General features: G+C 37.0%; 1 protein-coding gene across 4 annotated transcripts in view; it reads right to left on the bottom strand.

Annotated features, from left to right (window-relative positions):
* DCAF6 (DDB1 and CUL4 associated factor 6) overlaps positions 1 to 12,449 on the bottom strand; it is a 168,797-nt gene that overhangs the window by 122,366 nt on the left and 33,982 nt on the right. For 3 of the 4 annotated variants that reach the window (XM_007458100.1, XM_007458102.1, XM_007458103.1), the window contains exon 3: positions 3,775 to 3,867. The exons of the other annotated variant lie outside the window; for it this stretch is intronic. In XM_007458100.1, coding sequence (XP_007458162.1) covers positions 3,775 to 3,867 — 93 coding nt within the window. The remainder of the gene's footprint in view (positions 1 to 3,774; positions 3,868 to 12,449) is intronic. 4 annotated transcript variants of the gene reach the window in all.

Genomic DNA, 12,449 nt, shown 5'->3' with positions numbered 1-12,449 from the left:
CTTTCCCTAATTTATTAATAGATAATTGTTGGAAGAACTATAGTACTCATCTATATACAGTTAGTAATTTCACCAAAGGTCGGAATTTGTTTTTAATTGTTGAAATGGAATCAATATAGCCAATACAGATATGCACGCTACTGGAGATAAATAGCAGTAAAGTCGATTTAAAAAAATAGATGTGCAGCTGCAAACAGTTACAATTTTTGAAAGCTAGATTTATTTTCTTATTTGTGCTTTCCTTGGATTAATGCGTTGTAATACTTTTTCAGTAAACATCTAAGAATAATGGCCTACAGAGGTGGAAGTTGGCAGAGTAACTTAATCTAAAATGAACAAAACATATTGTTAACTTCAATTAGTAATAAATATGAAAGTGAACCAGCTGTAATGTCTATCACTTTGCTGATCATCAGGTTACTCTGACTAATCTAGCTGGCCAAGCAGGTATCTCTTCCCTCCTGCATCACGTTATATACAACACTTTCAAAACTTCATGCTTGGTCCAGGAGTATCGAGATAGAAGATGCTAGCTCTTCAATCTCTTAGTAAAAATCACCCCTCCCCCAACCCCTGCCTACCCTTGTCTGAGGCATTGAATACAGAAACTTCTTGCCTTTCTTTTACTAATATTTATTGGGCACCTACTACATGACAGGAAACTTACTAAGTGTTGAGGAAACAAAAAGGAAAATGAAATGGTCATTGTCCCAAAGAAGTTATAGTCTAACGGTGAGCAACATGCAAACAAACATAATAATTGAGTTATCCATAAAATATGAGAACATAGAGGAAGGAATGCCTGCATCTGCCTTGGTAAACTAGAGATATATCACAGATAAGAGCTGAGGATTGAAGGATGAAATTAAACTTGCCAAGTAAGTAGGAGGTGCATGGGACAGCAGAACATCCCACAGAGAGAAAAGCAGAAGCAAAGCATAGAAGAAACAAACAACATTTTATGCTCTAAGAACTAAAGGTAGCTGAATGAAGCCAAATCAAGAAAAATTTTGCATATACTCAAGATTTTTTACAGAAGATGCTGCAAGGCTACCTGAGGGCTAACTTCCTTCTGTTTCATCTATACCTTGAGGAGGAGGCCCGTTGGGGGTCCCAGAATATTGTGCGAAGTCTCTTATAGGAATCCATACCTGACTGGGATCCTGAGCTTTGTTTCTATTTACCTTGACCTTCAAGGCCACCAAAACTAAAGTTTAGATATGCTAAGACTGACAAATATCTCCAGGGCAAAAGTGGCTATCATGCTCACTTCTCTGGATTCCCTTTTTCCCTTCCATTTTGGACTGATAATTCCTTACTATCAAGACAGTTATTTACTTTTAGGATAATTTTTAAAGTTTTTAATCAAGCATTTTTGAGTTGATTTCAGTGGGAGGATTGGTCCAAATAAACTAGTCTGTAATTTTTGGAAAAAGAAGCTTCTCTTTTTTATGTATTTGAGATCTATGATATATATAACTAAGACATGATGCCACTAATAAGGAACAATTAAATCTATTTTTAAAAAGTATCAAAACTTTTATATGCAATAAATTAATCTTTCCATGAACTCACAGGATTTAAAAAGAGAGTAAAACTATAGGAACAGATAATATCTGACTTAAGATCAAAAAACTTTATTTTCCTATGTAGTGAATCATCAGTGTTTTAAAACAAAAAAATATTCCTATATGACAGCAAATTTGGATCTATTAAAACCACTATGTGAAAACTATAAAGTCTTGTTATACTCAAAATCTTTTAAAGTATTATCTGATTAATCATTTCTCAAACTGAAAAATTAAAGTAATCACTTTTCAAATATACATATTCTACTGGGAACCATACATCAAAGTGATTATCATTTTTTAAAAATAAGCAAATAAAGGAAAAATAAGATCTTTTAAAAATTATTCCAATGGGGATATTCACAAAATAACTGAAGGCAGGGACTTGGAGAGATATTTGTACAGCTCTGCTTATAGCAGCATTATTCACAATAGCCAAAAGGTGGAAATAACCCAAGTGTTCACTGACAGATGAAAGGCTGAACAAAACGTGATACATACATACAATGGAATATTTGTCAGCCTTAAAAAGTAAGGAAATACTGACACATGCTGCACATGGATGAACCTTAAAGACCTTATTCTAGGTAAAATAAGCCAGTCACAAAAGGACAAATACTGTATATAAACACTTATATGAGGTACCTGGAGTAGACAAATTCATAGAGATAGGAAGTAGAACAGTGGTTGTCAGGGGCTGGGGGAGGGAAGAATGAAGGGTTATTGCTTAATGGGTATAGACTTTCAGTTTTGCAAGATGAGAAGAGTTTTGCAGCTGGATGATGGTGATGGTATCACAACAATATGAATGTACTTAATGTCGGTGAACTGAACTCTTAAAATGGTTAATATGCTTAATTTTATGTAATGTGTATTTACAACAATTTTTATAAGAAAGAGTAAAGCTCTGGGACTTCCCTGGTGGTCCAGTGGTTAAGAATCTGCCTTCCATTGCAGAGAACATGGGTTTGATCCCTGGTTGGGGAACTAAGATCCCACATGCTGCAGGACAACTAAGCCTGCACGCCACAACTACTGAGCCCATGCACTCTAGAGCCTGTGCGCCACAACTAGAGAGCCCGTGCGCCACAGCCACTGAGCCCACGTGCTCTGGAGCCCGTACACAACTAGAGAGAAGCCTGCGCACTGCAATTAGAGACGCCCATGCACCACAACGAAGAGCCCACACGCCACAACGAAAGATCCCATGTGCCGCAACTAAGACCTGATGCAGCCAAATAAATAAATTTTTTTTAAAAAAAGAGTAAAGCTCTGCATCTTTTCAAAACAAAAATATTATTCCATTGGTATCTAGATGAGTGATTTAAATACTGTAAACATTAAAATTCTGATAGTGATGATCAAAAAGCATTCCACATATACACTATTCCAGGAAGGTTCTCTGAGTAATTGCAGAGCTAAGACAAGCAGGATTCTGAAACATCAAGTTTCCCTCTGCTAAGTCAGGACAATTAAGTAAAGCTATCCCTGAAATAAAACTGACCTGTCCTTTAATCAAGGATAGCCTCCATACAAACCTTTTATTAGGCTGAGGAACCACAAACGTTTATTTAAATATCTTAACTATTTAAATGTAGAAAAACAAAAAATATATGAACAATTTATTCTGTAAAATTGCTAATATAAATATGACTTCAGTCTGCCAATCTACAGTATTCTCACTCATATAAAAGTATTTGTATACTTACTCTTATAAAGTCAGAAGAAGGGCCAATAAAAATCAGAACATAATCCAAATTAAAACTCAATATGATATCCCAGTTTACTGAATTGGATGTTATGAAGCATTTCATTAGAACCTAGCCACTGTTTGTAAACTGATAAAATTCAGTTTCTTAAACTGCCTGGCTGAAGATTAGATTCTGTGAGCATAAAAGATAAAAAAAATCACACTTTTCCCCCAAAAGAATGGCTTATTGAGATACTGTCACTTTTGGCAATTTTATCCACATGCATAAAATGAAGCATATTTAAATTTTCTAGAGTCAAAAGGCTGAATGAAATCTAACGTTTTCTTAAAGAAACTAAGGAACTTGCATGTGATAACTTCCAAATTATATAACTTTAGAAAAATAGGGATATTCTTTACAAATGCCCACTCCATGATTATTCACTATTTTTTGATTTCTAGCTTCTTGATTCTTCTTTTTTCTCATTAAGTTGTAGATTTTTAAAACCACTTTACCTTTCTGCTGTAAGGATTACTAATTACTAACTTGGTGTCATCTGAGCCAGATAAAATATATTCTCCAGTCTCATTCCAACAGATTGTATTAACCTAAAAAGAAAGCAAAAAAGAAATTTAAGCAGACTGAAAGTAAAATGAGTATGCCATCTTCACTTAGCTGATGGTTCAAAATTTATATCACTAATGACATTATGTCTATGGTAAATAGTATTTACCAGTTTACTTAGTGAAAATGCATACTGAGTGCCATTTGACAAGAACAATGTTCTATAAATTCACAATGAAATATGAGTCTTTCTTAAGTTTGCTTTAAATTTATTTTAATTAGTCCATTTTATATCCAGAGACATAAAACCAAGTCACCTAAAAAGGAATTAGAAGAACTTACTACAGAGCTACAGTAACCAAGGCTGTGTGGTACTGTCATGATCATAGACATATCAATCAATGGAATGGAATTGAGTCCAGAAATAACACATAAATTTATGGTCAGGTAATTCTTGACAAGGGGTCCAAGACCATTCAATGGAGAAAGAATAATCTTTTCAACAGTTGGTGCTAGGACACCTGGATATACACAACCAAAAGGAATTTGGATCCCTACTTCACATCATATACAAAAATTAACTGAAAATGATCAAAGATTTAAATGTAAAAGCCAAATGGGACCTAATGAAACTTCAAAGCTTTTGCACAGCAAAGGAAACCATAAAAAAGACCAAAAGACAACCCTCAGAATGGGAGAAAATATTTGCAAATAAAGCAACTGACAAAGGATTAATCTCCAAAATTTACAAGCAGCTCATGCAGCTCAATAACAAAAATACAAACAACCCAATCCAAAAATGGGCAGAAGACCTAAATAGACATTTCTCCAAAGAAGATATACACATTGTCAACAAACACATGAAAGAATGCTCAACGTCATTAATCATTAGAGAAATGCAAATCAAAACTACAATGAGATATCATCTCACACCAGTCTGGGGCGCAATCACAATAAAGTCAAATCCCATAACTGCTGGGTGGGTGATTCACAAACAAAATAACAAGTATACCTCAGAAGTCCACCCATTGGAGTGAAGGTTCTGAGCCCCACATCAGGCTTCCCAAATTGGGTGTCTGGCAATGGGAGGAGGAATTCCCAGAGAATCAGACTTTAAAAGCTAGCGGGATTTGATTGCAGGACTTCGACAGAACTGCGTAAAACAGAGATTCCACTCTTGGAGGGCACAGACAAAATAGTGCGCGCATCAGTACTCAGGGGAAAGGAGAAGTGACCCCACAGGAGACTGAACCAGACCTACCTGCTAGTGTTGGAGGACCTATGCATAGGAGGGGCATGGCTGTGGCTTACAACAGGGACAAGGACACTGGCAGCAGAAATTCTGGGAAGTACTCCCTGGCATGAGCCCTCCCGGAGTCCACAAATAGCCCCACCAAAGAGCTGGGTAGGCTCAAGTGCTAGGTTGCCTCAGGCCAAACAACCAACAGGGAGGGAACAGAGCCCCACCTATCAGCAGAAAAGTGGATTAAAGTTTTACTGAGCTTTGCCCACCAGAGCTACACCAAGCTCTTCCAACCACAAGGCCCTCCCAGCAGGAAGCTTGCACAAGCCTCTTCAATATCCTGATCCACCACAGAGGGCAGAGAGCAAGAGCAAGAAGAACTACAATTCTGCAGTCTGTGGGATGAAAACCCCATTCACAGTAAGACAGACAAAATGAAAAGTGACAGGACTATGTACCACATAAAGGAACAAGATAAAACCCCAGAAAAACTACTAAATGAAGTAGAGATAGGCAACCTTTCAGAAAAAGAATTCAGAATAATGATAGCAAAAATGATCCAGGACCTCACAAAAATAATGGAGGCAAATATCGAGAAGATGCAAGAAATGTTTAACAAAGACCTAGAAGAATTAAAGAAGAAACACCTAGAAGAATTAAAGAACAAAAAAACAGAGCTGAACAATACAATAACTGAAATGAAAAATACACTAGAAGGAATCAATAGTAGAATAACCGAGGCAGAAGAATGGATAAGTGACCTGGAAGACAGAATGGTAGAATTTATTGCCACAAGAGAATAAGGAAAAAAGAATAAAAAGAAATGAAGACAGCCTAAGAGACCCTGGGACAACATTAAACACACCAACATTCACAAAATAGCTGTGTCAGAAAGAGAAGAGAGAGAGAGAGAAAGGACCTGAGAAAATATTTCAAGAGATTATAGTCGAAAACTTCCCAAACATTGGAAAGGAAATAGCCACCCAAGTCCAGGAAGTGCAGAGTCCCAGGCAGGACAAACCCAAGCAGAAACATGCCAAGACACACAGTAATCAAACTGACAAAAATTAAAGAAAAAAAATTATTAAAAGCCAATAAGGGAAAAGTGACAAATAACATACAACTCCCATAAGATTTACAACTGATTTCTCAGCAGAAATGCCACAAGCCAGAAGGGACTGGCACCATATATTTAAAGTGATGAAAGGGAAGAACATAAAACCAAGATTACTCTACCCAGCAAGGATCTCATTCAGATTCGAAAGAGAAATCAAAAGCTTTACAAACAAGCAAAACCTCAGAGAATTCAGCACCACCAAAGCAGCTCTACAACAAATGGTAAAAGAACTTCTCTAAGTGGGAAACACAAGAGAAGAAAAGGACCTACAAAAACAAACCCAAAACAATTAAGAAAATGGTAACAGGAACATACATATGTGTTATTACCTTAAATGTGAATGGATTAAATGTTCCAACCAAAAGACACAGGCTCGCTGAATGGATAAAAACACAAGACCTATATATATGCTGTGTACAAGAGACCCACTTCATAGCTAGGGATACACACAGACTGAAAGTAAGAGGATGGAAAAAGATATTCCATCCAAATAGAAATCAAAAGAAAGCTGGAGTAGCAATACTCATAAAAGAAAAAATAGACTTTAAAATAAGGACTACTAAAAGAGACAAGGAAGGACACTACATAATGATCAAGGGATCAATCCAAGAAGAAGATATAACAATTGTAAATATTTATGCACCCAACATTGGAGCACCTCAATATGTAAGTCAAACACTAACAGCAATAAAAGGGGAAATTGACAGTAACACAATAATAGTAGGGGACTTCAACACTCCACTTTCCCAATGGACAAGTCACCCAAAATGACAATAAATAAGGAAACACAAGTTTTAAATGACACATTAGACCAGAGAGACTTAATTGATATTTATAGGACATTCCATCCAAAAAAAGCAGATTACACTTTCTTCACAAGTGCACATGGAACATTCTCCAGGATAGATCACATCTTGGGTTACAAATCAAGTCTTGGTAAATTTAAGAAAACTGAAATCATATCAAGCATCTTTTCAAACCACAACACTGAGATTAGAAATAAATTACAGGGAAAATAACATAAAAAACACAATCATATGGAGGCTAAACAATATGTTACTAAATAACCAAGAGATCACTGAAAAAATCAAAGAGGAAAATAAAAAATACCTAGAGACAAATGACAACAAAAACACAATGATCCAAAACGTATGGGATGCAACAAACCCAGTACTAAGAGGGAACTTTATAGCAATACAACCCTACCTCAAGAAACAAGAAAAATCTCAAAGAAACAATCTAACCTTACACTTAAAAGAACCAGAGAAAGAAGAACAAACAAAACCCAAAGTTAGTAGAAGGAAAGAAATCATAAAGATCAGAGCAGAAATAAATGAAATAGAAACAAAGAAAACAATAGCAAGGATCAATAAACCTAAAAGCTGGTTCTTTGAGAAGATAAACAAAATTGATAAACTTTTAGCCAGACTCAAATCAATAAAATTAGAAATGAAAAAGGAGAAGTTACAACAGACACCACAGAAATACAAAGCATCATAAGAGACTACTATAAGCAATCTATGCCAATAAAATGGACAACCTTAAAGAAACAGATGAATTCTTAGTAAGGTATAACCTTCCAAGACTGAACAACGAAGAAATATAAAGTATGAACTGATCAATCACAAGCACTGAAACTGAAACTGTGATGAAAAATCTTCAAACACACAAACTCCAGGACCAGACCCTTTCACAGGTGAATTCTCTCAAACATTCAGAGAAGAGCTAACACTGATACTTCTCAACTCTTCCAAAAAAACTGCAGAAGAAGGAACACTCCCAAACTCATTCTACGAGGCCACCATCACCCTGATACCAAAACAAGACAAAGATACTACAAAAAAAATTACAGACTAATATCACTGATGAACACAGATGCAAGAATCCTCAACAAAATACTAGGAAACAGAATCAAACAACACACTGTGAGGTTCATACACCATGATCAAGTGGAATTTATCCCAGGGATGCAAGGATTCTTTGATATATGCAAATCAAACAATGTGATACACCATATAAACAAACTGAAGAATAAAAACCATATGATCATCTCAATAGATGCAGAAAAAGCTTTTGACAAAATTCAACACCCATTTATGATAAAAACTCTCCAGAAAGTGGACATAGAGTGAACCTACCTCAACATAATAAAGGCCATATATGACAAACCCACAGCCAACATCATTCTCAACGGTGAAAGATTGAAAGCATTTCCTCTAAGATCAGGAAGAAAACAAGGATGTTCACTCTCGCCAGTATTATTCAACATAGTTTTGAAAGACCTAGCCACGGCAATAAGAGAAGAAAAAGAAATAAAAGGAATGCAAATTGGAAAAGAAGTAGTAAGACGGTCACTGTTTGCAGATGAGATGATACTATATATAGATAATCCTAAATATGCCACCAGAAAACTTCTAGAGCTAATCAATGAATTTGGTAAAGTTTCAGGATACAAAATTAATGCACAAAAATCTCTTGCATTCCTAGACACTAATGATGAAAAATATGAAAGAGAAATTAAGGAAACACTCCCATTCACCACTGCCACAAAAAGAATAAAATACCTAGGAATAAACCTACCTAAGGAGGTAAAAGTCCTGTACTCAGAAAACTATCAGACACTGATGAAAGAAATCAGAGATGACACAAACAGATGGAGAGATATACCATGTTCTTAGATTGGAAGAATCAATATGGTGAAAATGACTATATTACTCAAAGCAATCTATAGATTCAATGCAATCCCTATCAAATTACCAATGGCACTTTTTACAAACTAGAACAAAAAATCTTAAAATTTGTATGGAGACACAAAAGACCCTGACTAGCCAAAGCAATCTTGAGGGAAAAAAACAAAACTGTAGGAATCATACTCCCTCACCTCATACTATACTACAAAGCTACAGTAATCAAGACAATAGGGCACTGGAACAAAAACAGAAATATAGATCAATGGAACAGGACAGAAAGCCCAGACATAAACCTACACACCTCTGGTCAACTAATCTACGACAAAGGAGGCAAGGATATACAATGGAGAAAAGATAGTCTATTCAATAAGTGGTGCTGGGAAAACTGGACAGCTACATGGAAAAGAATGAAATTAGAACACTCCCTAACACCATACACAAAAATAAACTCAAAATGGATTAAAGACCTAAATGTAAGGCCAGACACTATAAAACTCTTAGAGGAAAACGTCGGAAGAACACTCTGACATAAATCACAGCAAGATCTTTTTTGACCCACCTCCTAGAGTTAATGGAAATAAAAACAAAAATAAATGGGACCTAATGAAACTTAAAAGCTTTTGCACAGCAAAGGAAAACCGTAAACAAGACGAAAACACAACCTTCAATATGGGAGAAAATATTTGCAAACCAATCAACAAAGGATTAATCTCCAAAATACATAAAAAGCTCATGCAGCTCAATATTAAAAAAACAAACAACCCAATTAAAAAATGGGCAGAAGGGGCTTCCTTGGTGGCGCAGTGGTTGAGAGTCCGCCTGCCGACGCAGGGGATATGGGTTCGTGCCCCGGTCCGGGAAGATCCCACATGCCATGGAGCGGCTGGGCCCGTGAGCCATGGCCACTGAGCCTGCGCGTCCAGAGCCTATGCTCCGCAACGGGAGAGGCCACAACAGTGAGAGGTCCGCGTACCACAAAAAAAAAAAAAAAAAAAAATGGGCAGAAGACCTAGACATTTCTCCAAAGAAGACATACAGATGGTCAAGAGACACATGAAAAGCTGCTCAATATCACTAATTATTAGAGAAATGCAAATCCAAACTACAATGAGGTATTACGTCACACCGGTTAGAATGAGCATCATCAGAAAATCAACAAACAACAAATGCTGGAGAGGGTGTGGAGAAGAGAACCCTCTGGCACTGTTGGTGGGAATGTAAATTGATACAGCCACTATGGAGAACAGTATGGTGGTTCCTTAAAAAACTAAAAATCGAATTACCATATTACCCAGCAATCCCACTACTGGGCATGTACCCAGAGAAAATCATATTTCAAAAAGACGCATGCACCCCAATGTTCACTGAAGCACTATTTACAACAGCCAGGTCATGGAAGCAACCTAAATGCCCATCGACAGACGAATGGATAAAGAAGATGTGGTACATATATATACAATGGAATATTACTGAGCCATAAAAAAGAACGAAATTGGGTCATTTGTAGAGGCGTGGATGGACCCAAAGACTGTCATAGAGTGAAGTAAGTCAGAATGAGAAAAACAAATATATATTAACGCATATATGTGGAATCCAGAAAAACAGTACAGGTGAACCTGCTTGCAAGCCAGAAATAGAAACATAGATATAGAGGACAAACATATGGACACCAAGGTGGGAAAGTTCAGGGGGGTGCGGTGTGATGAACTAGGAGATTGGGATTGACATATATACATATAAAATAGAAATCATTATGGCAAGCTCGTAAAGGCTAATCAAAGAACCTCATCAGGAGAAAATCTACAGCCTTCACTTGGGTAAAAACAATCAAATGAAACACCTGCCCTGACAGTGAGATTAATTTTGCTTTTCCAAAAGTGTGTTGTGAGCAACCATACTTCAGGGAGATGCTTACCAAAGGAAGAGCCCTGGGGAAAACTAAGTACGGGAAATGCTGTATGTTAAATGTATCTTATGATCATTCACAACACATATTAGCATAGCAAAAGTTTTCAACAAAGAAATATTTTTTTAAAAAAATTTGTATGGAACAACAAAAGACCCCAAATAGCCAAAGCAATATTGAAAAAGAAGAACAAAGATGAAGGCATCAAACTTCTTGACTTCAAACTATACTACAAAGTTATGTTAATCAAAACAGTATGGTATTGGCTTAAGAATAGACACACAGATCAATGAAACAGAATAGAGAGCCCAGAAAATAACCCATGCATATATGGTCAATCAATTTACAACAAAGGAGCAGAGAGTACCCAATGGGGAAAGAACACTCTCTTCACTAAATGGTGTTGGGAAAACTGGATGTTCACATGCAGAATCAAAAAAATTAACTTGAAGTGGATTAAAGCCTTAAAGATAAGACTTGAAGGTGATAAAATTCCTAGAAAGAAACAGTGAAAAGCTCCCTGACCTTGATCTTAGCAATGATTTTTTGGACATGACACCAAAAACACAAGTAACAAAAGCAAAAATCAACAACTGCTACTACATCAAACTTAAAAGCTCTGTACAGCAACAGAAACAACCAACAAAATTAAGAGGCAACCTACAGAAGAGGAGAAAAATATATGCAAACCTTTTATTTGATAAGGGATTAACATCCAAAATATACAAGGAACTCATACAACTCAATCGCAAAAAAACTCCGAATAATCTAATTTAAAAATGGGCAAGTGGCGCAGTGGTTGAGAGTCCGCCTGCCGATGCAGGCGCCCCCCCCCCCCCCTGCCGATGCAGGGGACACGGGTTTGTGCCCAGGTCCCGGAAGATCCCACATGTCGTGGAGTGGCTGGGCCCGTGAGCCATGGCCTCTGAGCCTGCGCGTCCGGCGCTTGTGCTCCACAACGGGAGAGGCCACAACAGTGAGAGGCCCGCATACCGCCAAAACAAAAAAAAGTCTGTAACCATAAAAATGGGCAAAGACCTGAAAAAATTTTTCCAAAGAAGACATACAAATGGCCAAAAAGTACATGAAACAGTGCTCAACATCACTAATCCTCAGAAAAATGCAAATCAAAGCCACAAATGAGGGAGGACCCTGGAAGTCCAGTAGTTAGGACTCAGTGCTTTCACTGCTGTGGCCCAGGTTCAATCCCATGAGCTGCACAGCATGGACAACAACAAAAAAAACACAATGAGATACCATCTCAGACCTATTAGAATGGCTATTATCAAAAATATGAGAGATAAGAAGTGCTGGTAAGGACGTGGAGAAAAGGGAACCTTGTGCACCACTGGTGGGAAGGGAAATTGATACAGCAACTATGGGAAACACTATGGAGGTTCCTCAAAAAATTTAAACTAGAACTACCATATAATCCAGCAATCCCAATTTTGGGTATATATTTGAAGGAAATTAAAATACTATCTTGAAGAGATATCTGCAGCACCCCATATTCATTATGTCATTATTTACGATACCCAAGACACGAAAAGAACCTAGGTGTCTGTCAATGGATGAATGGATAAATATGATAAACACACACACCCATGCACACAATGGAATATTTTTCAGCCATAAAGTTGAAGGAAATCCTGACGTTTGCAACAATGTGG

Source organism: Lipotes vexillifer, unplaced genomic scaffold (assembly GCF_000442215.2).
Source record: "Lipotes vexillifer unplaced genomic scaffold, Lipotes_vexillifer_v1.1 scaffold189, whole genome shotgun sequence".
NCBI classification, from domain to species: domain Eukaryota; kingdom Metazoa; phylum Chordata; class Mammalia; order Artiodactyla; family Lipotidae; genus Lipotes; species Lipotes vexillifer.
The sequence above is the reverse complement of the archived record's forward strand: the minus strand, read 5'-3'. Positions and strand labels throughout refer to the sequence as shown.